Source organism: Fomitopsis serialis (assembly GCF_022376445.1).
Source record: "Fomitopsis serialis strain Sig1Antser10 chromosome Unknown B0H18scaffold_96, whole genome shotgun sequence".
In the NCBI taxonomy this organism is placed as follows: domain Eukaryota; kingdom Fungi; phylum Basidiomycota; class Agaricomycetes; order Polyporales; family Fomitopsidaceae; genus Fomitopsis; species Fomitopsis serialis.
The window spans coordinates 116,668-139,940 of record NW_025955056.1 but is presented as its reverse complement, the minus strand read 5'-3'; the positions used below and the strand labels follow the sequence as shown (position 1 = coordinate 139,940).

The 23,273-nt window shown below is 54.6% G+C and overlaps 10 protein-coding genes across 10 annotated transcripts; 3 read left to right on the top strand and 7 right to left on the bottom strand.

Moving 5' to 3' along the window:
- Positions 1-3: 3 nt before the first annotated feature.
- Positions 4-1,165, bottom strand: B0H18DRAFT_687452 (uncharacterized protein). Its single transcript, XM_048039184.1, has one exon. It carries the CDS (start codon positions 917-919, stop codon positions 128-130), a length of 792 nt encoding a protein of 263 aa, XP_047888622.1. The 5' UTR covers positions 920-1,165; the 3' UTR covers positions 4-127.
- B0H18DRAFT_1086985 (Gti1/Pac2 family-domain-containing protein) lies at positions 950-1,770 on the bottom strand (the record flags this gene model as incomplete). The annotated part of the gene is made up of 4 exons (XM_048032122.1): positions 950-1,156; positions 1,212-1,343; positions 1,404-1,574; positions 1,675-1,770. 4 exons carry the CDS (start codon positions 1,768-1,770, stop codon positions 950-952), a joined length of 606 nt encoding a protein of 201 aa, XP_047888621.1.
- A 3,043-nt stretch (positions 1,771-4,813) lies between these two features.
- B0H18DRAFT_1033313 (uncharacterized protein) lies at positions 4,814-5,903 on the bottom strand. The gene is made up of 6 exons (XM_048030171.1): positions 5,845-5,903; positions 5,619-5,772; positions 5,268-5,553; positions 5,098-5,206; positions 4,975-5,038; positions 4,814-4,919 (listed from the first exon to the last, which is right to left on the bottom strand). Exons 3-5 carry the CDS (start codon positions 5,532-5,534, stop codon positions 5,019-5,021), a joined length of 396 nt encoding a protein of 131 aa, XP_047888620.1. The 5' UTR covers positions 5,535-5,553; positions 5,619-5,772; positions 5,845-5,903; the 3' UTR covers positions 4,814-4,919; positions 4,975-5,018.
- A 2,760-nt stretch (positions 5,904-8,663) lies between these two features.
- Positions 8,664-10,833, bottom strand: B0H18DRAFT_1033307 (isoprenoid synthase domain-containing protein). Its single transcript, XM_048030170.1, has 8 exons — positions 10,349-10,833; positions 9,889-10,041; positions 9,785-9,866; positions 9,649-9,728; positions 9,442-9,623; positions 9,315-9,353; positions 8,956-9,257; positions 8,664-8,900 (listed from the first exon to the last, which is right to left on the bottom strand). The coding sequence occupies exons 1-7, from the start codon at positions 10,422-10,424 to the stop codon at positions 8,958-8,960; spliced, it is 912 nt and encodes a 303-aa protein (XP_047888619.1). The 5' UTR covers positions 10,425-10,833; the 3' UTR covers positions 8,664-8,900; positions 8,956-8,957.
- A 970-nt stretch (positions 10,834-11,803) lies between these two features.
- Positions 11,804-12,634, top strand: B0H18DRAFT_1033303 (uncharacterized protein). Its single transcript, XM_048030169.1, has 3 exons — positions 11,804-12,006; positions 12,065-12,131; positions 12,188-12,634. The coding sequence occupies exons 1-3, from the start codon at positions 11,857-11,859 to the stop codon at positions 12,319-12,321; spliced, it is 351 nt and encodes a 116-aa protein (XP_047888618.1). The 5' UTR covers positions 11,804-11,856; the 3' UTR covers positions 12,322-12,634.
- Positions 12,635-13,327: 693 nt separating this feature from the next.
- On the bottom strand, positions 13,328-14,855 carry B0H18DRAFT_1086983 (uncharacterized protein; the record flags this gene model as incomplete). Its single annotated transcript, XM_048032121.1, has 7 exons — positions 13,328-13,501; positions 13,646-13,649; positions 13,711-14,022; positions 14,111-14,249; positions 14,308-14,384; positions 14,443-14,518; positions 14,582-14,855. The coding sequence occupies 7 exons, from the start codon at positions 14,853-14,855 to the stop codon at positions 13,328-13,330; spliced, it is 1,056 nt and encodes a 351-aa protein (XP_047888617.1).
- Positions 14,856-15,255: 400 nt separating this feature from the next.
- B0H18DRAFT_883375 (Arv1-like family-domain-containing protein) lies at positions 15,256-16,700 on the top strand (the record flags this gene model as incomplete). Its single annotated transcript, XM_048040971.1, has 8 exons — positions 15,256-15,342; positions 15,413-15,673; positions 15,732-15,786; positions 15,837-15,863; positions 15,910-16,002; positions 16,067-16,196; positions 16,251-16,477; positions 16,543-16,700. The coding sequence occupies 8 exons, from the start codon at positions 15,256-15,258 to the stop codon at positions 16,698-16,700; spliced, it is 1,038 nt and encodes a 345-aa protein (XP_047888616.1).
- B0H18DRAFT_1033293 (3-oxo-5-alpha-steroid 4-dehydrogenase-domain-containing protein) lies at positions 16,675-18,149 on the bottom strand. The gene is made up of 8 exons (XM_048030168.1): positions 17,976-18,149; positions 17,867-17,927; positions 17,770-17,840; positions 17,636-17,721; positions 17,480-17,587; positions 17,217-17,422; positions 17,054-17,158; positions 16,675-16,987 (listed from the first exon to the last, which is right to left on the bottom strand). The coding sequence occupies exons 1-8, from the start codon at positions 18,114-18,116 to the stop codon at positions 16,857-16,859; spliced, it is 909 nt and encodes a 302-aa protein (XP_047888615.1). The 5' UTR covers positions 18,117-18,149; the 3' UTR covers positions 16,675-16,856.
- Positions 18,150-18,312: 163 nt separating this feature from the next.
- B0H18DRAFT_1123370 (SART-1 protein) lies at positions 18,313-21,208 on the top strand (the record flags this gene model as incomplete). Its single annotated transcript, XM_048034681.1, has 11 exons — positions 18,313-18,358; positions 18,406-18,478; positions 18,534-18,611; positions 18,665-18,849; positions 18,906-19,007; positions 19,059-19,240; positions 19,291-19,396; positions 19,446-19,504; positions 19,562-19,787; positions 19,843-20,770; positions 20,827-21,208. 11 exons carry the CDS (start codon positions 18,313-18,315, stop codon positions 21,206-21,208), a joined length of 2,367 nt encoding a protein of 788 aa, XP_047888614.1.
- Positions 21,209-21,379: 171 nt separating this feature from the next.
- On the bottom strand, positions 21,380-22,998 carry B0H18DRAFT_1086979 (ribonuclease H-like domain-containing protein; the record flags this gene model as incomplete). The annotated part of the gene is made up of 8 exons (XM_048032120.1): positions 21,380-21,494; positions 21,561-21,684; positions 21,740-21,784; positions 21,814-22,009; positions 22,099-22,183; positions 22,244-22,337; positions 22,392-22,587; positions 22,924-22,998. The coding sequence occupies 8 exons, from the start codon at positions 22,996-22,998 to the stop codon at positions 21,380-21,382; spliced, it is 930 nt and encodes a 309-aa protein (XP_047888613.1).
- Between the last annotated feature and the right edge of the window lie 275 nt (positions 22,999-23,273).

Below are 23,273 nucleotides of genomic sequence, written 5' to 3'. Positions count from 1 at the left end.
AAACCGAATCAGCATTGGTAGGATCGTGCGTGATGCTCATCAAAATAAAAACACTCAGGTCACGGTATACATGTGCAGCAAATAAACGGTGGAAAGTAGCAGAGACAAACGGTCTATGGCGGCCAACTCAACTCGGCGAGTGGCGCGCACCATGCGAAGCGTATATGGGGTGAGAGACTGGAGGAAGCTGGTAGAGCGAATGAGCCGAGTCTTGCCCCCATGACCATACGGGGGGGACCGATCGGGTGCGGACGTGGTCTCGGCCACGTACAGCAGGATAATGGGCACTGATCGACACACTGGTCGGCGGGGCCGATGCGTAATGGGAACCCGACATCGCAGCCGCAGACCAAGCTGCCGACTCTGGGTGTTCCGCGATGTCGAGCCGGTGAATGTCGTGTTCGTATCCGCGCTCCATACGCATACTGCTGTGGGCGTGCTGTGTCCACGTTTCGTCCCTCGGCAGGTGGGCCGAATCGAAGTGGCCGACCGGCAGCTGTCCCTGGTACATCGCGGGTGCCCCGCCTGACATGGAGTACGTTTCGGGCGCGCAAGAGTAGGAAGGGGACCAGGACTGAGGTGCCAGGTCGTCCATGACGGGAGAGTCGACGGGGCTGTAGGGTGAATGGGCGGTGTGCGCGGAATCCGATGGCGATATGGGATGGCTAATGTCGGTGTGAAGCCGGGGATAGACTGCGTCGAATGGCGATGGTCTACTCTGTGCCAGATATGGGCTTGTAGGTGAACCAACTGGAGAGCGTGAGAAAGTCGAAATCTCCAGCGGTGAGGGACCCGCCCCTAGGTGCGGCGTCCGAGCCATCGTTCTGGACGGAAGAGAAGACAGGCCCAGCGCGTTCCTACGTTGATAATCAATGCTGTCCGCATCATCCCTGACCACAGTGCCCGAAGACGTCAGCATAAGATTGGCCGCACAACCAGACCAAACCACTTACAGATACGAAGGGACTGTAGTGTATTGCGTCTCCAGCTTCAATGGGTACCTGAAGTTGGCGGACTGTAAAAGCTCCATCGGTATCTTAAGCGCCATGAGATCGGGGCGACTCGTCGGTCTGTGCAACCGCCCAGAGCGCACGTCGTCCTGCGTGAAGTACGAGATAAGGTGGTGGTCAGAGCCGTTGATTTTGACCGTTATTGTCTTGTTAATTCATCGTCAGCCGACAAGGTTACACATGAGCGTACTCGTTGCCCACCTTCTTTATGAGTCCGTTGGGCTTCAACATGACATGGCCATCGACGGGATTACTCCCTTGAGTCATATCAGTCACCTCGGACGACTGCTGGGAAGCACGAAGGCTGCTTCTGTCGGTGACTTCTCTATAGATCTGATGCCGGCGCTTTCGTGAGCACGCGCTGCGCTTCATTGTGCAAGAGTATAGACTTACCAAGAAATTACCAGAAATACGTGATTGTGACCACGCTAACCCCTCCGTCCAACGTTTGATCCCGCTCTCCTCGACACTGAAGACAAAGACAGCACCACTCCTGATCATTGATCGGCGTTCAAGCTCATTCAAGCGGCGAGTGACTCGAGGTAAGAATCCCCTTCTAGCGGCCTTATGGTGGCAGCATAGAACACGCAGGTACAGTCAAGAAACCAATGCATAGGGGAAGTGTGAGTCTGTTGAAATATGCAAGAGCCTGAGTGACACGTACCTCGATGAGTCGAAGAGCGTCTTCAGTGGTGTCTACGTAGCCATAGAATGGCTGGACGTCGGTTGCCGTCGTGGCGGATCGCTGAGGCAACGGCATACTATGCGGGCGTGGACGCGGGACAATGCACAAGGAAGATCCGGGATGTGGAGAGGGAATGGTGCTGGCGAGATTCCGAATTTATGCACGCCCACCATACCGTTCCAGGAACTCAGCCTTCTTAGGTGCCAGTGGCATCTTGCGCAAGAAGCACAGCGCAAGGATCGTTGCATCAAATGCGTCCGACGGAAGGACCCCCCGCGACGCCGGTACCCACCGTATTGCAGGGTCGCCACACACAAGGGCGTGTCAGAAGCGTGACACCGTGATTGTCCTAGGACATTACGAGGTGACACGCACGGGTTGCAGATACTGCAGAATCTCACGGCAGCGGTACTACTCGCCAACTCCGCGGCGTCAATCCGCGGGAGATCAAGAGGGGTGCCTGCACGTCCATTTCGTGGGTTATCGACGTATGCCGACTCGCGGCCAACTCGCGGCACTTCAGGCCAGGCAGCTGGAGGCGATGGTGATCGCATACTACTGCCTGCCCACGTCACATGAAGTGTCGTTCCATGTCTTCCCCGCAATTACCGCCAAACCGTGTTACAGCAGTGATTTGACATTGCGCAGCCGGCACTCGGCACTCCAGGGGAAGGTTGCTCCATTGTAAGGCGCGTATCGGCAACGCACTGTGCTGGGATGGATGTAGAAGGTATGTCCGCAGATTCTGGACACGCTTCGAGAGAGACATCAGCTCTACTGCCACGAACCTCCGGTGGTAGGTGCCGAAAAGAACCCATGCCAGGGATATGTAGTCACTGATTTTCCTAGTTTGGGTCGTCGTTCGTCAGAACGCATCATCGAATGATCGTACCCCGACACTTGCTTTCCAGACGCGCAAGCACGAGGACGAAGTACATGCTCACAAAAAGAAGGTATCTGCCAGTGGCCTGGCCGACTCAGGGAGTGTGCTACGATCGTCTTCGAGGTCCGGTTAACTGCCGGAGTTGTCGCTCTTCAGGGGACATGTGTCGTTAGGGAGGCTTGCGTTCCGCAGAAGTGCTGAAAGCCAAGGATTCGTATGCCGCTTGAGAGCAAGAGAGTTCCCACTGCCAGTCCCAGCGTGTCGTCGTGGACTTTCCACCGCCACTGAATTCAGAAGATCTGCTTCTTCGCTCCGCTACAATCATGAAACTCCGCGCAAGGTAACCCAGCGCTTGTGGGACAACTAATTCCATATGCCGAATGCCCGTGCTCGCGCATCGCCAGAAGATAGAAGGGCGTACAGACGGCGTTGTCTCTTTCCGTTACTGCCTCACCCGGATCCATTGTGGGAGAGGTTCGTGAAGGCAATTGCTTCCACAAGTAGATTCGCTCAAACTTGAGGGGTTGTTCGACTCGCTCACTAAACATAGGTTGAGAATAGGTCTGACTTTCGTTCGATCATTGGCCTACGGACAGTCACCCAAACAGTCGGACCCCCGATGGGCCAGTTATCATCTGCCCTGTTCCGAATGCCTGAGGTGAGCCTAGCATCCGTTTGCTGAATTGCCGCCTTCATTTACGCCCTATGGGGCATTTTCGAGAACCACCATGTGGCCTAGAGAGACAGCTCCAAGATCCTCGGGGCCGCTAGAGCAACATTTTCGCTCAGAACAGAAATGGCCACGGCGCCGACGCAGCCGGAGTCTATCGCTCGCCGCGTTGCCCTTTGGGCTGGTGTGGGTACCATACATAACAACGTGCGCATCGCGGCTAGCTCATTGCCTTGTGCAAGCCAGGTCGGTAGGTACATTGCACAATTTTGAAGCGCAGATACGTGTGGTCCGCGGACGCTTCGTATGGATTGCGTTCCCAGGCATCCGCCAATGAGGCTGACAGTTGACGTCACAGACAGACGGGTGTTCTCGTCAATGCACCCCCCAAACCTTCGCATCGCAGTGTCATATGCGTGACTCAGAACAGTATCGGTCCTATGGCATTCGACCGGGATCATCTTGATCCTGCGAAGCTCATCTGTCCCGAATAGAACTGATCATTCCAAAGCCAGAAACAGGAACAGGAACCACGGATGAATGCGGTGATCGCGGTAAGATACGCAACTGCAGGTGCAAGCCACCATAGGATCCCGTCTCAGCATAAGTGGAACGCGGTGGTGGCCGAGCGAGAGGGCAGGCATGAAGTGGCCGCCAGGGATGTACGGTAAGTATCTCCGATGCGTCTATGTTGTCGTACTAGCCTCTCATAGCATACGACCGCAGTGCTGTGGCATGGTTTGGGCATGGTGTTTCGATTCTTCCAGGGTGGAATCACTGTGCTCTGCAATTGATGTTCATCGCAGCATAAGCAAAAGTGCTTGCATGTGGTGAGTTAGTACACGCGGATCTGCGGTCATATCCGTTATTGTCTCACGGTGGAGGGAACAAAGGCGGCGACATCCGCACAGACATTACGGCAGATGAGCAGTGCGCGCGTGACAGGGCCATGAGTGTCTGAGCTCACCCGAACGTGTATTGCATTGCACTGACATGGGTAAACTTGAACCTGGTGTTGTGGTACACTGGTAGTGTCCATCACGACCGTGACAGCGCCTCGGCTGTAGACGTATAGTGCCAGATTAGGCCCGAAAGGTTCGATCTATGGATCCATCTAGAGGCCTCTCAGATTCGCGGGAGAAGACAACTGGCAAACGTGGACAGCTCCGCGATCCCCCATGACACCGGGCGCAAGTTGAGCTGATGGATCTGGATGTGTAAAATGTCACGATCCGACAATGAGCTTACCAGGACGTGCAGTCGTACCTTACAGTTTCAACCCACGGCATCGCATCCCTGAACCGTAAGAGCCATTCACCCTTAGTATCCCACTCCAACTCACTGCATCGCAGCGGTACTACCCGGATGACGTGCCAATGCGGTCGAAACACCGATGGAGAGTACCGGTTGCACTCGACCGTCCGTACACGTCTACCGCATGCCCGGACCTGCCCAGGGCCAATGCAAGGCAGCAATAGAAGCATGCCACGAGACCCTTTACATACATATCCATCTCGGCTATATAAGAATCCGGAGAACAATCCCGCTTGTCATATTCTTGCTCCACTCCACCAGCGTATGGACGAATGAACAGAGACACCACGGTGTTCGTGGAATTCGCAGGCTCACTCGAGGCGACATCCAAACTGAAATTACGATGATCACCGAAAGGTGACCGGATCAGGTCAGTCGGCGGATACACGGACTGAGAAAGCGTTGTTGTCAGGTGAGACTGCCAGCACTACATTGGTCCCAGAGTCCAGACCTTAGTCATGTCGCGCATTGCGGAAGTAGGGTATCCATAACGTCCTGTCCCGTGACTCTGCCAGATTTCCTCAAACCTTCTTAGATCCCCTTCGACAGGAAGAATACCTACTGTTTAAGCAGCGTGAAGCGATAGGACACTGTTCCAGATCGCCTTCCAGTGAGAAGACACGAACTCGGAGGCCACGCTCCCGGTAAGTCGTATCGACACCTCACGAGAGATGAACTGATTTGGTCCCCCGTTCTTCCACGAAGGCTTTGCAATACGCCGGCCGCGAAGAGGCGTAAGTAAGTCTGATCGGCAAAGTAACCGTGTTGAAATACTGATAGCGCCATGAATGTACATTCTTGGCATCGACGTCCTGAGGAGAGAATCCTTGTCAGATGCGGCGTGGTAACAGGTAGTCCGAGTCCTAGGACATCCAATGATGAAGGCTGCATAGCAACTGTGTCAGATTCAAAGGTATTCCACATCAAGGCCTGATTTGGAGACGACAATGCAGCAATAGCGAAGTATCCCATACATCCAGCAGTAGCTGCGGTATGTCCCGATTCTTGCTAAGACTAGCTCCACTTATGCTCATGCCAGAATCGGACTCACTGTAGCCTATAAACAAGTTGCTTCGCTGTGTTGACCTGGAGCGGTGTGGAGTCCTGCGCCCACCAGATAAGCTATCACAGCTCCCGTTCAAGTTGCTTCCGAGGACATGCGTCGCTTGTGGCAACAGCTGTTGAAGACTTGAAATGTGGCGGGGTGTCGGTCCGTCCGTAGACTCCATCCTTCTCGACTTGCTAATTGAATCGACCGCTCTTTGCTCCATGCCGTGTTCAGGATATCACCCTCTCCACTGTGACACTCTCCACTGTGACACTCTCCACTGCGACACTCTCAATGCGGACGTCAATGTGTTATGAGATGAGTTCTCTGAGTTCGGGTCTACATTTTACAGAGGCACGGATGTATATTCAATTATATCGCCCGTTCAAGTTGGCCATGTCCCGTTGGCACTGAGAGACCACTGCTCACGCAAATAAAGGGTTAAGCGACCACCCGGCAGCATGTAAGGTGGCACACATGTAAGTGTGCGGGACACGGCGCCTTCATGTGTATGCTGGCACTACATGGGCAGCCGTACAGCCGGGCCTCCGTCCGATTGAGCCAGAGAGCATCTGTGGACCCGCTGACAAAGTGAGGCTGAAGATGGGTCGAGACGATACCATATTGGTAGCCACCTTGCTCGTACAGGTAATTGTGGACTTCAATAAAGACTGACAGGGATGGCGCGGATCGAACAAACCAGAAAACACGTGCGACCTGCAGCCCAGTGAGAACGTGCAAGATCGCCTGCCATTCCCAGTGTTTCCCAGCTGTTCCCGCTCCACCCCGCTCCACCAAACGCTGGGAAATGAAGGGAATGGCCATTTGTCCGATTAACAGATGGGTTTCTGTTCCCTGTATGTTCCCTTCAATTCGTTTCAAATGCATGTATGTTGCGATCGAATGGCAGCAATTGCCGTCTGTTTAGTATACGAGCTCTGTATCACTCGAATCCGTGCCCAAATTGGAATATAATTCGATTTTCACGGAATTTATACTACGCGTCTCGTAGCAGTCCGAATGTACACTACAATACAATGCAGGTATGCTATTATGTGGTAGTCCCTACCCCACTGAAATACGACACTGAACCCCTCGCACTGCGCCGACGATAGGCCGCAGTAGTACCTGTCACCCGACTTCTGCACTGTTGGGCCTCAGGCTCCTGTCTGCATACTCGGGAAAGGTTCAGAGACTCGAGTCCACAAGTGACAAGATTAAACTACTTACGTTTGTGTTGCGAGGCGAGGAGATTTGAGTAGTCATTGTGACAGACGAAAGGCAGTGGTCGGTCGAACATACCTCATTCTCTGCCTCCGCATTTACTCTGGTATTCGCAATGCCTGTGTCGGTAACACCGACGCCCTCCCCCGGCACCGATCATTGGCTGTAGCAGTACCCGTCACCTCAGTGCTCGGTGTGGTGCGGTGCGAGCCCATCACGATGTCCTCGACGCTCGCGTACCTACTCTGCGAGCTGCTTACGTGCAGGGTCGCGTCGTCGGAGGAGGCGAAGCACATGACGTGGCTCTGCACTGGCATACTGGGAGACCATGGGCGACCTGGGAGAGGCCATGGCTGAATAAGGATACGTACGCAAGGAGGTGGACGGAAGATCCTGGGGAAGACAGTGGTGTTGGTGAATGCGCGTGAGTAGCCATGATGTGACGGTCGCATTTGGAGGCAGCCGGACGGATATCTACTCACTGTCCTCCCCGCTCGTTGACCTTCCCGCTCGCTGGGGCTTTCCCTCCGAACGCGCTCCCGCCATCTGGTTGCGTGTTCCCACCATCTGGTCACGGTCGCACATCCCCACCAGGCCTTTACCCGCAGACACCGCTCGCTCCCGTCCACACGCATTGCCACCTTCCCGTCTCTGTGCCTGTAGCCGCAGCGTGCTCGTCGACTGCGTTTGCACTCGGGGCACTGGCCCTACGTGCTCGCGGTCGGCGTGTGATGTGCGGCACGTTGCCGTGCGCCCATTCTTCGCTCACGCGCACGCCGTCCGTGCGTCGACCGTGTCTGCGCGCTGAGCGGTTGCCCCGCGCGCTCGCGGTCTACGTGTGCGTTGTGCTACACGTCATTACGCCCTGTGCTTGCGGTCAGCTGGCGCCAGTGGCACGTCTCTGCACTCACCTTCCTTCGCCCGCAGTCTGCTCGTGGGCTGCATCTGCACACAGGGCAGTCGCCCTGCGTGCTCGCCGTCGACGTGTGTTGTGCTGCGTGACGACACGCCTTGTGTCGACCCATTCACCCACCTGCCTGCCCGCCAGCTCACCGGTCTCCCCACTTGTCCGCTCTCCCGCCCGTCCACCCGCTCTCTCGCTCGTCCAGTCACTCTCTCACCCGTCCACCCGCCCGCCTACCCACTTGCGTGCGCGATGTACGTTCGTCGGCCCTATCTATGTGCTGGGCATTTGCCCAGCACACTCGCGGTCGGCGTGTATGCTGCCGCTCGACCGCTCGTCCGCCCACCGCCGTCGTCGTGCGTGTCGTGCCGCACGTCGCCTGTGAGAATCAATCGCATATACCTGTCAAGCATGAACGCACGAGTACTCGAAGAAGTTCAGGAGGGCAAAGGTGGTGGTACAGAGTCAAGGATGTCTCGACCTCGACAAGCGTGAAGTGCACCGTCAGTGACGTCGTGGACAGTGGTCACGGGACCGCAAGCCGGATTGCAGCGAACATCTAATAGTAATACATAATTGGGCGGAAATTGGCGAGCGATTGGGGGAAAGCATTCATTTGAACGTTTGAGCATTTTGAACTGCGGGACACCCGGGATTTGTGAAAATGTCAAATCGTGAAAGCAATTTATGGGCTCGCGATCGAGCATTCGCAGATGGTTCGAATGCGGCAACATACACGAATCAATGGGAATAGAATTTGCTGACAGGCGCTGACAGCAACACACAGGGATCACTGAGAATGCAAGGGAATCTTGCACGTTCTCACTGGGCCTGCAGTGTCACAAGCTAAGCTCGTGCACACGACACGATCGCAATGAGGAAAGCGTAACTACTACGCCAGCGTCGCTTCGCGCACTCAGACATAGCTGGGAGACTGCTTTGGTATTACATAAAATACAGGAAGAACGGCTGTGTGTGGAGACCACGTATGGCCTGCTGCAGGACATCTGGTTATACACTGTGTATACAATACGCTTGAAAGCATGGTGTATCGCGGGACAAAGTATCATAAGGATAGCGAGCAGGACAGCGATTGGAGAACGGAGCTAGCACGCACACAGCAACTAAGGACGAAAGCGATCTCCTGCGATGAAAACTGAACCTTTGACACAATCAGTTACAAAGTCATCATGCAAGCGAGCGAAATACCGCCTTACCCTTAGTCGAAACCTCTCACAGGCAAGAGCGTCACTTGCAAAATCTTCCGTATCTTCGGCCCATCCTTCCCGAAATACCGTTCGGTCATGAAGCTCCACTCTGCGTTTGCAATGATCCAGTCCTCTAAGCCCTGGACGTACGTCTGGACCTGTGCGTCGATCTCGGGTCCCCAGGATGGCAATGCCGCCTTCCCCTCGAGGAACCGTTCGACGGTCTTGCTGCACAGGTTGCCGGCGTAGTCGATTGCCGCCTGTCTCTCGAGACCGAGGGTCACCATAACGGCGCAGACCAGGTTATGCGACTTAGAAATTGCTTTCCATCAGCGAAGAAGCAAGCAAACTATGAAATTAGTACTCACGTCTCCGCGTGATTGCTCGCGATTATAAGAGAGTATATCCTGTGCGGTCCATCAGCGTCAGACTCTTCGCAGCCGAAAGCGCCCATATAGCAGGATGAAACCGAGTTAAATGGGTGCCTTGACTTACGTTAGCCCAACTGACGCTGTCATTCGTCGCATCAAGAAGACCCTGAATGACAGGGTGCTCGACGACCTCGTTCGGCAGGTCGATGCCAGCAGCGTACTCGATCAGCGAAAAGCCTGTCTTGCAGCCGCTGGTGTCGCGACGCAGGGAGATATACGCCTCTAGCTCCGGCACCGTGTTTGCCGCTCGATCAGCAGCTTGTTGCATGACGCCTTGAAGTAGAGCCCAGCGTATCGACAAACCGCGTGCGACAGTTCGGTCCGACCGTCTTCAGCATTCGTGTCCACCATCTGTATGAACAATGAATCAGACGCGGGTCAAGTGAGCACGGAACAGATGAACATACGACTTGGCCGTACGAGCAGCGACTGCGTCGGAATGGTAGGTCTCGGGATGGTTCAAGGTGTTCATTACCGCTTCTTCCAGGCCTTTCGTCCCGCGCTATCGAACTCGTCACTCCAGTCGTCGAGTTGAAGAGGAAGCTCATGAAGTCAGAGCAGACGCGCAGTTGCTCGGGCTCGCACTCCGCGTAGCACATTCCGCAGAGCAAACCCGCGTTCAAGCCGACGAACTTGTTCAGCTGCTTCTCGGAGAATTCGCATACTCGATGATGAACGCGTCGGACTCGGCGGACACGAATCGTGTATAAGGATTGAGACGGAGAGGGAATGGGATCGACTTCACGAGATCGGGGAACACAAGGGCTTCGCCGTCTGTCGATTCCGGCTTCGGTGACGTGGAGGTAGGTTTGGGAGGTGGCGGGAGTGAGATGCGACGCGAATGACGCGGACGTGCAGGAACCGATTGGGAAGAGCCCATAGCTATCGAGGGATGGAGGAAGTCGATCGAAGACAGCGGACGAATGCAGGGTAGAGATCGGCGCAGATGGCTCTTAAATATGGTTGGGGACCCTGCGTCAAAGGGGATTGGCGAATAGCGGCAGGGACAACCTGCTGCAGAGAAGGACGCGGCGGTAGTAGAAACATCGCATGGAATGATTCCGTAAAAATACCTTACAAAGGATGGTGTTTTTGCGTCTCAGGCCCCATATGTCTGACAGAATCCCAAAGCTCGGCTTGATGGGGAGGGCAGACTCCGAGTAACAAGTGTCTCAAGTCCCTCAACTCGGTACGCCGGGATCAAATCCCGCCACAGAGCATGGACATACACGGATTGACCATATGTCGGACAACTTGAGGTTGTGGGCCGTACATAGTGCCAGCCTGGCGATGTGAACACGTCACTGCCATGGGATTACAACCATGAGAACGTGACCGAGACAATGGTTACCGGCCACGAACCACGGTTCAACATTCAATTGATTGAGTACGTCAGGCAGTCGCTTAGCAGGCCTGGTTCCGTCTGCGTGGGGATTCCGTTTGTGCATTGAAAAGGCAGGAGTGGACCCATATGTGGCCCGAGGGATTATCAGAGCCCGCAGATAAAATTAGTGAGGTGCTGGCCAACGCTAAGGGGAATTTAGTGTGCGCCACTCCCTCAGATAGTGCGCCAGCAGGCCACGCAGCGCGCAGGCTTGATGTTAAAGCATGCATACAGGCTGTCCGTTGACTCCGTCCGAGTAGCACGCGGTGGGAGACCTGATCGGCAAATCGAAGCTTGCCACCACGCTTTGATCGCATCTTCATGGACGGATCAGGGCCACTATGAAAACCGCGAGTGGTCAGCGCCTCGGCCCCATGTTGAATAAGCAGTGCTATTGATTGCAGTGGCCGGGTAAAACAGACACATTTCCAGACAACGCGGAAAAAATTCGTTGCCTCATGCGAGGAGCAACAATGTTGCTGACGGGCCACGCTGGCAAGACGAGGGGCGTGCCGACGAAAGTACGCGATAAAGTTCGGCTACTTACTTCGGGCTAAGCTACAGGCCGCGGAGGAGTGTTTCGACTTTGAACCTGGCCGCCAGCTGATCCTAACGACATCCCCGCAGTCTCGCATCAGAGCTCGCATGCAAGTGACGCAGCTTCGGAAGCTAGATGGACTGTCACTGGAGCCCATGCCTTCGGGGCCGCAGCGGTAGATAGGACGTGGTGCCAGTGAGGATATTCCTGAACGCACTGGCGGCCAACTGGTTCCGCGAGAGTAGTATTATTTTGGCGTAGCTTCATTACGTCGCTCGGAGTTGCGCAGATAGGGCGACTCGCACCGCAGAATTGAGGGTTCTCCGGAGAGGGTTGAGCGACTTGCAAACAGGGTTAGCGAGTGAATATTGTTAGCGAGTGAATGAGAGCGTTTGAAGGAGGAGGAGGGAGGGCTGGGTGGATGTTACGGGGCCGAGGGTGGCAACACCACGTGCCGTGTACCGATCGCGCGAGGCTTGCCGCGAAGAGGGCGCTAACCGGGTTCGCACACGCAGTTCATACCGGGTTCAACATTCGTACCTAGTTCATACCACCACATGCCGCCACCTTCTGCTCTGCCGTTGAACGTCAGCGCGTCCGGCGCGCCGTCCAAGTCGCCTGCCCCGGCGGCCACCACAGCCGCCGCATCATCCGCGAAGACGGCGACCTCGTCGGACATCTCGAGTCCCCACGAGCTGACCGCGTTTGTAAGGATGTTCGCAAGCACCTCTGACATATTCAGTCAGATAAAGTGGCTTCTCCCAGGTGGAATCGCTTCTGGAACAGCTCGATGCCAAATTCGATGATATGTCTTCTCAGATTCTCGACCGCAGTATGTCGTATCGCTCCAATGCTCCGTTGCTGCGAGTGACCTCACGCCCGTACTAGTGATGCAGATGTCCACCCGGGTGGACGCCCTAGAGGCCGCCATTCAAGATATCATAAACGGGGACACCGTACCGGCCCCGCCAAGCATGCCCCAGTCGCCTGCGGTTGCACAGAGGCGAAGTGGCGGTGCTTAATTGCCTGCAGTACAGCGCTCGCTGAGGGTAGCGACACCGCTTGCGAATGTTCATGTGCGCCAGATGTGCGCTGTACGTGCTCTTCTTCGGCCCGGGAGCTTGTTCACTTATGGGTAAAGCCCCCCAATGATCCATCGTGGCTTGTGCTATCAACCGCTCAATGGTGTACTCTCAATGCAGGCGGATGTTGTGCTCATGCACGTGTATTGATGGTCTTCCGCGTTCTCCGTTTTCCGTACCCTCGTTGCCCTTTGCGGGCGACGATTCTATTCATCCCGCCGTGTGTGGGGCGTGCATGCTGCTATTCGAAAGCAACGCTGCTGGCCACGAAGAAACCTTGTGACATCAGCTACACGGAAGTTAAATCATGCCTGACCTCGATGTTGAGCTTCCCCTGAGCCTGGTGGTAATATTTTGCCAAGGTGTCGGTAGGCGAGACATAACCGTAGAGCATTATGTCATTCCTCCAGGTGAGTCCACGTATTATTCCGAACACGAGGGCGGGCAGGTCCCAGCAGGTACCGCGTAGCAGGTGGAACGCCTGAACGGCAGTTGGGCAGTGACAGCCCGATCGAGTCGACGGTTCGTACCCAACAGGGGAAGGTCTACACACCGATCGGCTAAGACTACACCTCGGAGGCTCACTCTTGCATCATACCGCCAGCCTTAGCACGTCGCACGCACACTGAGTCAACGGGGCCCTCCCACCGTCCACGGTCAAATTGGAAGCATGCGATGTGCGGATATCTTAGTAACCACCAGGATCTACAACATGATCGTCTTGCTTCAATGATCAGCCAGTACTTTGGACGATCTGGACGATTGGAGCGTTGACATCATGCGTCCTGAGTATATCCCCGTGAATCTGATATGGTACTAGCATTCGTACACACTTCCTACAAAATGGTAATGTGACCGATCACAAGAGTGTCCGACTGCGAGTCCTGGATCCTGCCTGGATCGAACGAGGCGTCGTACATCTCGAATCGGTGAAAATCCGGGTTATTTAGTCCAGTCCAGGCGATTTCGTCGCAGGTGGCGGGGACAACACCCTCCGCGCGGGTGGGGCGGGCGAGGCAGCGCCACCGAACATGGCCGACAGCATGTCCCCCAGAGGATTGGCGGCTTGTGTCCTTGGAGGCGGGATGGCGAAGTAGAGCTCCGCTAGCTCGATCAGTGCCTAGTTGGCGTCCACGTAAAAGACAGTCAGCTATGCACTGCGGCGCGGAAGGTAACAGAAAGCGCGGAAGTAATGTGTGCAGCCGCTCACAGGGCGACAAACGCACACTGGGAAGAGTGATAGGCGACACCAAGTGCCCTACACCGGCCTCGCGGAGCGCAGGGACGAGGAACTGTACAGAATAGGTAGAGTGCCCCGATAGGTCTCACCTTTCGAACTTCCTGGTGGCCATGAGCCCGCCCTTGCTTTGATATGTTCCACAGAGTCGCACCCATGCCTCCCGCATGGCTTTATTCTGTGCACCCTGGGCGCGTTGGCACGTCAGCACGGCAAGCTGAGCGAAATTCAGCACAGAATCTGTCGAGAAAATGATCTCGTCTGTCTGGCCCTCCTTGCTAATCCTGATCGGTATAGGTGTTGGTTGGAGCGTGGACACTAGTTCAGGTCGCTTGGACGTAATTTGGGATACGAAGTGCGTAATGAACGTTCGCGCGGCGAGGATGTTGCCATTGAGAAGGTAGCTAATCGCAGTTTGGTAATGAAGGGTGGACGGAGCGCGCACAAATCTGTCAAGACTGGACTGCATTGAGATAACGTGATGGTACTTACGGTATGGACCCTCGCAATGCGAATGCACCCGCGGTGCCGCCTGTGGTTGCCCACTCAGCAAACATCTGCGCGAGGAGTCGAGCGCTATCGCGTTGTCCCGAGGCGAGGAAACGCGGTTCTGCCTGCTCAAACGCCTCCTCTTAAGCGCATAGCAAATTGGTTAGAAGGCGACAGTAAGCGCCAAATACACTACGGACCTCTGTAGAGCAGCTCGCCGATGTAGTGATGCAGTTTAGCATCGCCAGCTGGACAAGGTCCGTGTTTCGCTGACCAACTTCCGCCAGCAGCCTTCAGTTAGGACCCACACCATAATCCGGGAGCGCGGAACTCACGCGATAGCCTTGTCAATGATGGTCTTTCTCCAAGTACCAGAAGAGCCAGCCAATGCGATGAGTTGTGTGATACGGCCTGGCCAATCGTTTGAAAACGTATGAGAATAACAGTCGCGTACAGAGGACGGACGTTGCGCACCTCGACTTTCATCGTTGACATTCTCGCCCTTACTCTCATACACATCCAGCATAAACGACGCCAGATCCGTACCACTACCCTGCTGCCCCGCCTTCAGCAGCTCCCGCGCGGATTGGAACAGGACGTCGATCGCTGTGTCATATTGGCCCGACTTGTTGTACCTGGACGCGAAGGTCCGCGCTTTCTGATGGGCTTCATAGGACTGTCCGGCTGTTATGAGTGGCAAGATAGCATTGAGTGCACGAGAAGAAGGCTGGCTGGCCATCGACGCCATGGCAGTAGTGCGGATGTCGGTGAGTTGACTCGGAGGAGGCCTTTCCGAGTCGATGGGACTGATCGGATTTCCTAATATGGTAGTCGTCGTAGTAGTAGCCAGTGCCCGCCTTCGATCGCTCTTCAACGCCACCACTACTTAGTACCGTGCGGGCTTTTGCTTCGCAGCTCATATCTACAAAGAGGTATGTGGTTCACAACAGTTGGCGTTGTCTGATGGCGTTACATATGTCACAAATGTAGAGAAACCTCGCCATACAATAAGTACTACTAGTACTTCTGAAGTCACTGTGTTCTTGTGACCTCCAGGTTTGCACTCGTATGTGAATAGTCTCTCGACCTCAAGCACTGTCAGTCTAACCTGGGCCCCTTATTTTTGTTCTGGAAGTATACCCAAAACGATGCCTATATGCACTAGTTGTACCCATCCTACGCCATATCTGTATACTGTCTATGAATCTGCATATAACCTGCGCCTGGAGCAATGCGTAAGTCTTCCAGGTCGAAGAGAATAACAGGCCTAAGCCCCGCGTATGTTGATGTTCATTTGATACGCAGGCAGAGTGTCATGCGTTCGCAGACCCATACGTGGAACATGACACCCTCACTCTGTTACTCGACCTGATCCTCCTCAAACGGGACGTGTACCGTCATCTGTTATTCAACAGAGGCCGCGGTGCGCGGAAGCTACGAAGGTCCGGGCCTGCTTCCGAGGCAGGCGTCTCGCCACAACGGGGACCGGGCTCGGTTGAACAAGTGTTAGCTCGGTCTCCTGGAATGGTGGACCACCCTGAGGCCTGGGAACCCGCAAGGGAGAGAGTGCGTCCATTTCAACACTGTGTCCGGCGCCGTGTTTTGATATGGCTCCGGTATGTAGGCTAGGTGGTATTTGATCGCACGCCTCGGTACGGCACTAGTCATCCTGGATGCTTGTACGTCGTTGTTCGATCTGCTAGGTGATTGTTTTAAGGTTACCCCACAGTCATTAGGTGGACGCACCTCAGTACGTGTATGTGATATGGTCTGATCGCAAAGCCACCGATACGTTCGAGCAGGCTCCCGTGTCGGTGCTCCTCAAGGAGACATCTCCGAGTGGAATACCGAGGCAATGGCCGGTTTCGCCCGCATACATGTCGGTTGTTTCGTAGGTCAGTGGAACATGTATGAATCGATGTCATGGAGTCGAGCTTCTGACCCATCTCGTCCGTACAGAAACGGTCACATTCCACGTCGGTATAATCATTGCCTCCTACGTTGTGCTGCAATTCCTGGACCGCATACGGTTACCTAAACCATCAACGACCAACGCATTGCAAGTTTCCGGCATCCGCAAAGAGTTTAGGTCTGATTGCCGAGCACTCTGAACTCACATTCGAGGCTCAATATTTCGCTACAGGTACTCGCATATACCGCTGACGCTCCTCTACTCGTCGTTGACGAAGTTGTTCTTGCTATTTTTATTGGCGATATGGCGTCCTGCGCCTGTCGAGCACGGCAGCCCATCCGAGCCCACCGATTCATGGATGGGACAGGCACTCAGCCTCCTCGACGAGGATCGTCTGGATCGTGGATGGATTGTGCGAAATGTCCTGGGAGGTATGTCCGCAGGTTTCGGACTTCGAGGTATGTAATGTTGTCCCAAACATGCATGCAACGTTGCTCGCCACTCACATACTACTGCATTGCAGTCGTTTTGGACTGCCATCCCCTTCTCACGACCAGTGTGATACTCGTGGGCTGGGCTGTCAAAACGCTAGTCGCGGGAATGATCAGTCAATGGGTGGGAATCGGGTTCAATGCTTACGAAACGGCCGGCGAGATGTGGCTAGCATATAGCATTCCATGACTGTTCTACACCGCATGCAGGCAACCAGACAGCAGCAGCAAGACTCTATCTACCGTGTTCGAATTCAGAGGGCAAGACGATTGTCGTTTCAGCCAACTGAATGGGCCATGCAAAACATCGCAACCCTGAAGCATTTGCAAATCCTTCCGAGACCTGTCAAAGAATGAAAGGTATGATGGCCTTCCTATTACGCGGATAAGCGTCTCCAAACTCGCGCTTGTACGCTTTGTGCTTCTTGATTGCCCAAGTCGACATGGTGAAGGCGCTGATGGCCACGAACAGCCAGGCTGGAGACAGAAGCATAAAAGTAAGTTCAGTCGCTCGAGCCCATCGCCTGAGCAGTGTGCACTGACCCGCATAGCTGCCGGTCATGATGGCGATGGCCACCCATGACAGTATCTCGAAGAAATAGTTGGGAAATGAGACAAGCGAGAAGCCGTACCGTATGGTATCGCCCGCTTCTTACTTCCCTCAGGTCGGAGCGAGCGCATAGTAAGGTGTGCAGAGAGGTTTGACAACTCCGCGAACTACGGTATTCGTTAGTTCGGCATCGTGCCCGCGCCACAGGAAATGGGCTTACCGACCACAGGGCCACGCAGCCCAACAGGAATTTCGGCTTTTCGCGAGCGGTACCGACGATGTAGGGCGAGTACGCGCTATATGCCGGGCTGTAGACAACTGTGGCGAGAAGGAAGCCGCTCAGGAGCCAATAGTGGGCAGAACTGGTGAACGGGCAAGAGGTCAATCCTTCAGGGGCAGTATTTGGTTGGCGCACTCACTTCCTGAATATGTTCCTGAACGGCATGGTGCCGTGCGAGAAACGATGGACGAAGACGGTCTCCCACTCGCGCTTGATGAAGTGTAGCATGGTCATCACATAGACCGTCCTGAACACGTATGAGTCAGGGGGAGGTGTAGCAGAACGGATCCCTTACTCCTGCAGTCTGCTGTGCGGGACACGGGGACCGCCATACACAGCGGGGTAATGGTAGAAGATGGGGTGGATGAGGAGCGGCCCGACCTATTCGCGCAATGGGTTGATGAACGAGACAGGAACTGCAAAACGCACGTATTCAATGAGGAAAACTGTGCGCCATCCCAGCTGAGGTCCAAGATCCTTGACCGCGAGTTCATCACCGTCTTGGATTCCGCCTCCTGTAGCGTACTCTCGTCCGCGAGTGCTGTCTTTTCTCCCTTCAGAGACAGCTTCTGCCGCGAGGTGTAGAACTAAGGATGCTCTTAGCATGCACGCTGGGTACACATCGAGCTGCTCACCTTAGAGAATTTGGCTGCTATGGCAGACTTGACATCGGCGACCGTCACGTCTTCGAGGGTTTTGTCATCGAACGAGAGCGTTACGGGCAGCTCCCGAGCGAGCGGTGCACGCCCCGCGGCAGACACAGTTACACTGACCATCGTGGTTCCGACGCACAACGTACAGACCTGCCGTCTGACGTAGAGCAATGGCAAGAAGCGCTCGGGTCCTCTTGTTCACAAATTCAAACTCCGAAAGGCTTCACAGCTTGAGTGCTTGTGTCGTGCTAAGCACATCTGCTCACCATCGACCACCTCCTCTGCCACTCTTCTGTAGCTGCGCCCTGTGTTCGTCACCATGTCTAAGGAGGAGAGCATCAGTCTCGAGGAGACAAATAAGATCCGTATCTCCTGGGTCTCAAGCCGCTGACGGACGATAGCAAGCCGGCAGACGACAAGGAGCAGCAGGCAGAGGACAACTATGCCCAGCAGCGAGAGAAGGAAGCAAAGGAGCGAGAAGCAAAGTATGTAGTCGACTCTCGCTTTCTTGAGGTGGTTTTTCATGGGTTGTCTTTGCAGGAAGATCCAGGATAACATCGCGAAGTGTGTACCGTCATTCTTCTCATCCGCAACTGTTGCTTCTACCCCCTGTTGGCCGTACAGGCCCGCGTATCTCGCGAGCAGTCATGCTCATTGAGCCGTCTCTCTAGGGTGAGAAACCGGCGAGAGCTCAATGCTAAACTGAAAGGTACGACGCTTGGAGATGCGGACGGTGACACAGACAACACCTTGAAATGGCTCAAGAGGAGCAAGAAGAAGGAGAAGGAGCTGGCTAGAAAACGACAGGAGGAGCAGGAGAGCATGGACAAGGTTTACCAAGAAGAGTACACAGAAAGTGCGCCACAAAACCTCGACAACTTGACAGATTACTCATGTGCTGCATTTCTGCAGAGGACATTGCCGGCTTGAAAGTCAGCCACGACTTTGAAGCGATGGAGGAAGGCGAGGATCGCATACTCACGCTGAAAGATAGTCGCATTCTGGACAATGAGGGTAAAGTTATATCTCATCATGCGGTGTTTACACGCTGATATCGCCCCTCAGATGATGAACTGGAGAACGTCGCTCTCGCTGAGGATGAGCGGACAAAGAAGAACAACGAACTCAAGATCAAGCGGCGAGACTATACCGGGTACGACGACGAGGAATTTGTGCCTGGCCATGCTGGGATGAAGCGGTCCGTTTTATCCAAATATGATGAATTTTTGGAGGGTTCGAAGGAGACAGTGAGTAGTTTCTTTCGCGATGCTCTCCCCAGCTCTCATACCCTTTTAAGGGATTCCGTCTGGGGGGATCTATCGCGTCCAGTCAGACCAAGCGTGCCGAGCAAGAAGCCGCTGCCACTACTGTCAACAAGTCTCTCCTATCCATTGACTACGCTAGTGCGTGACATCATACTTTTGCTATACGATGCTGACTTATGTTGTGCAGAGAACATCGAGTCAGCAGATTACTTGAAGGAAGGAGATGTCGGCTTCAAGAAACCCAAGGTGAGCTTGCCAAGATTGCAAATGCGTTGGTCCCACACTAACGTATCTTCTTTGTAGACGAAGAAGAAACGCCCCTCACGTAGAGTAGCAGAGGACTCCGACATCCTTCCAGTCGATGGAGGCGACCAGATGCAGGTAGACGAGAAGCCGATTGTGCCGCGACCGCGTAACCTGGACACCAATTTCGTAGATGACGATGAGCTTCAAGCGGCGCTTGCGCGTTCACGACGAGCAAAGCTGCAAAAAGCAAAGAAGCTCTCGCCTGAAGAAATTGCGCGTAGAAGTGAGTGCGTTTTGCTGTCGTCATATGCAATAACTGAATTGGTCATCTTGTGCAGTCGCCGAGGAGCGTGCCAAGTCTGAGGGTCCTGCCGCCGAGGTCATCAAGATTGAAGACGATGACAATGATGACGAGGGTGGTCTGACATTCGATGACACCTCAGAGTTTGTCCGCGCCATTACGTACGATCCTGTGGCAGTGAAGAAGGAACCTCCTGCAGAAGCACCACTACCCAGGCAGACACCGAAGCCACGATCGCCGTCCGCCGATGTCAGAATGGAAGAGGGTGACCAACCTATGGACGAGCTTGAGGCTGGTGAAGTCCGCGTCAAGGATGAGCAAGAAGACGATGAAGAGATGCTCGCAGCGATCGAGTACGCCATCAGGGAAACCGAGGAGGCCGAGAAGGCTGCTACGGAGAATTCGGATGTCTCGGTCGGCACTTCGTCAGAGCAAACATTCAGCTCAGGCATGGCATCGACTCTCAACATCTTGCGCCAGCAGGGCGTACTTGCACCGTCCAAGGCCGATGAACGAGAGAGAGAGCGTGTGCAGCTGCAGAGAGATCTCTGGCTCGCCGATTACAGGCGCATGCTCGCGGAACGGGAGCTTGACAAAGCGAAGGCGCGTGGCGGGAACAAGGACCAGGCAACGCGCGAGTACGAGAACCGTGTCCGCGAGCAGCAGGAGGCGCGTCAGAACCTCGATCTGTACAAGAATTACAAGCCCGACGTCAACATCGTCTACTACGACGAGTTTGGCCGCGTGCTCACGCCGAAGGAAGCGTGGAAAGCACTCTCGCACAAGTTCCATGGCAAGGGCTCGGGCAGGATGAAGACGGAGAAGAGGCTGAAGAAGATCGCAGAGGAGAAGAAGCAAGAGGCGATGGCGAGTGGAGATACGCCATTGAGCATGAACCAGGCCTTCCAAATCCGTCAGGAGAAGGCGGGTCAGGCCCACTTCGTTCTCTCCGTTGGTAACAGAGGGTGAGTTGCACAGCTCCAGACCTAAAAAGGCAGTGACACTGATTATTTCCTCCCAGTGCCGTACCACAAGCTGCAGAGTTCCTCGATGCCCAACCGCTGTCAAAGGGTAAGACAGAGAAGACGAAGAAGAAAAAGAATGCCACGACGTCATCGACGCCTCAGCTCGATTCGAGCGGCTTCATGACTCTTCCTGCCCCGACGACACAGAACGGCAGTCCTGCGCCACTAGCCGTCGTGTCCGGAGCTCCGTCGACGAGCAACGGCTCTCCCGCTCCCCGCCCGGGCTTCTCGCGGATCTCAAGTGTCGCAGAGCCTGCACAGTCCTCGAAGGAAGGCACACCTGTGTCTTCGGATCGTATGAAGTTCTCCATTGGCTTGGGGGCCAAGCGGAAGGCGACTGGTGATCCTGTGGATTCCCCACCTCCCAAGAGGCGGTAGCTCGCAACTTCTTGTGTTTGTCCCGGACGTTATATTTGGTCACTGTATGTCGTACCCTAGATATACACCGTCATGAGATTTGAGGTAGGCCTGTATGTGCAATGCGTGTAATGAAATGCGGATGTCATTTGTGGAGATTCGTGAAGGGTATCATGTATGGTGGACTGAGCCTCACAAGCTGGAGACACTCCGTATGCAGAGGTCTTTGGCTACTGCGCAGCGGTTCTTATCCAAGCCTGTACCACTCTCGAACGCTTTCGTCAGGGATGCCTGGCCGTCATCAATCCTACAGCATTGCCCAGCGTCAGTGAAGATTCAATGTGCACCCTCGGTTAAACAGGAGTATACGTACCACTCAACAGAGTGTGCACTTTTGTCCAGAACCATCTTGACAGTCGTCCAGGAGAAACGGACTAATGAAGGAAAACCAAACGTTGGCTCCATGGAGCTTTTGATCCAAGCCTGCGTCTTGGGGTCTACAACATGCACATCAGCCACCAGGCTCGAGGATGCAGAGAAAGCGTCTCAAACCAGAGGGGTAGCCGCTGCCCAGTTCTGTTCCCCATGTAGGTTTCTCTTGCTTCTTCGCAGTAGTATTTGATAACTCTCCACCGGCTGATGCTCCTCGAACATCCAGCCTTCGACCCAGGCATCTCGAGTTACTTTCGCAGCCACACTTGCTGCGCCGACTATCTTGAATTTGGAATCGGCTTTGGCGGTCACCGTGAAGCTGATACCAGGGAATAGAGAGGTTAAATAGGCCTCGTATGTCTTTGTGGGCCCTAGTGCATCTACGTATACCTATATACGGTGATGAGCGTAGCGGCATAGGGAACAGGGCGACCAGGACCGTACCTCGGATAACTCGATGCCACGCTCGAGGACTTCACGTATGAGCAAAATAGTGGCTGTTCTGACTGGCGATTGAGGTTCGTTGGAGGCCTCCGCAACATGCCCGAGGATATTGCTTGGGGACTTGGTGAAGACAACATTAGTAAGGACCGCGTTCCGAATAGAATATAGGAATGCATATACCACAAGACTCGGACGGACCAAGCCAAACTGGCGGGATCAGAGCACAGCGTCTTCAGTAGTGTGGATCGTGTTGCAGCGGTCAGTGTCTTTGAGTCTGTCGAGTACATCATACATTGCATGTACTGTCATGGGCAGTATGTGTGCGTACCTGCGAAGCCTAGCTTGTCTAGATCGTCGTGATATGCAGCAGGGCAGTAGGCGACTCCGTACACGAGAGGACCAAGCACCGGACCTCTTCCCGCTTCGTCAACTCCGAGAATATAAGGACCAGGAGCGGTAGGGCAGGGCGAGTGATAAGTGTATGAAGCAGTTAGTGGAGCGGAGGGTCGAGAATCGAGGGGACGCTGCTCGATGCAGATGCCAACGATTCAGGATCGTCCGACATATTTCCAAAGTACTTGCTGAGAGGTCCAGACCGTTTGGGTTTCAAAGCGACAGAGTGAGAGGCAGACATGCACGGCAAAGAACGCGTCGCGTGAAGGAGTGAGCGCGTTGTTGGTCCTTGTTTGCTGCGTACGCGCCTGTGGCGGAACGTTCCGTGCTACATACTTCCTAAAAGGGTAGGTGATCGAAGCCTTTGGACAACAGGCACAAACAACCGCTTTCCGCTACTGCAGACTCAGAACACCCAATCAGGTGCGTGGCTCTCGAAATTATGTCTGCACGTTCGGGACCCTCACTTCCTCAGTCCTTGCTCGAGGAGCTGAACGGTCAGACGAGTGAGTGTGTCTCTCATTGTAACAACGTCGTGTCATCTAAGTCTCGTGCAGACGACAGTCACCACCGGAAGCTGAAATCAGGAAATCGACACCTCTCGAGGAAGGAAGCCCGGAAGCAGGAGCGCGAGGGCCGCAGACAGCGCAAGACTCAGTTCTTCTCATCTAATAATGTTCAGCACAAGCCCACAAATCCTAAGAGGCATGCAGAGCACGAACATGCAGAATCGCCCCAGCGCAAGAAAGCGAAGCTAACCCAGTCTACATCTATCGCACCAACGCCCGTAAATGGTAGCAAACCTTCGATTTATACG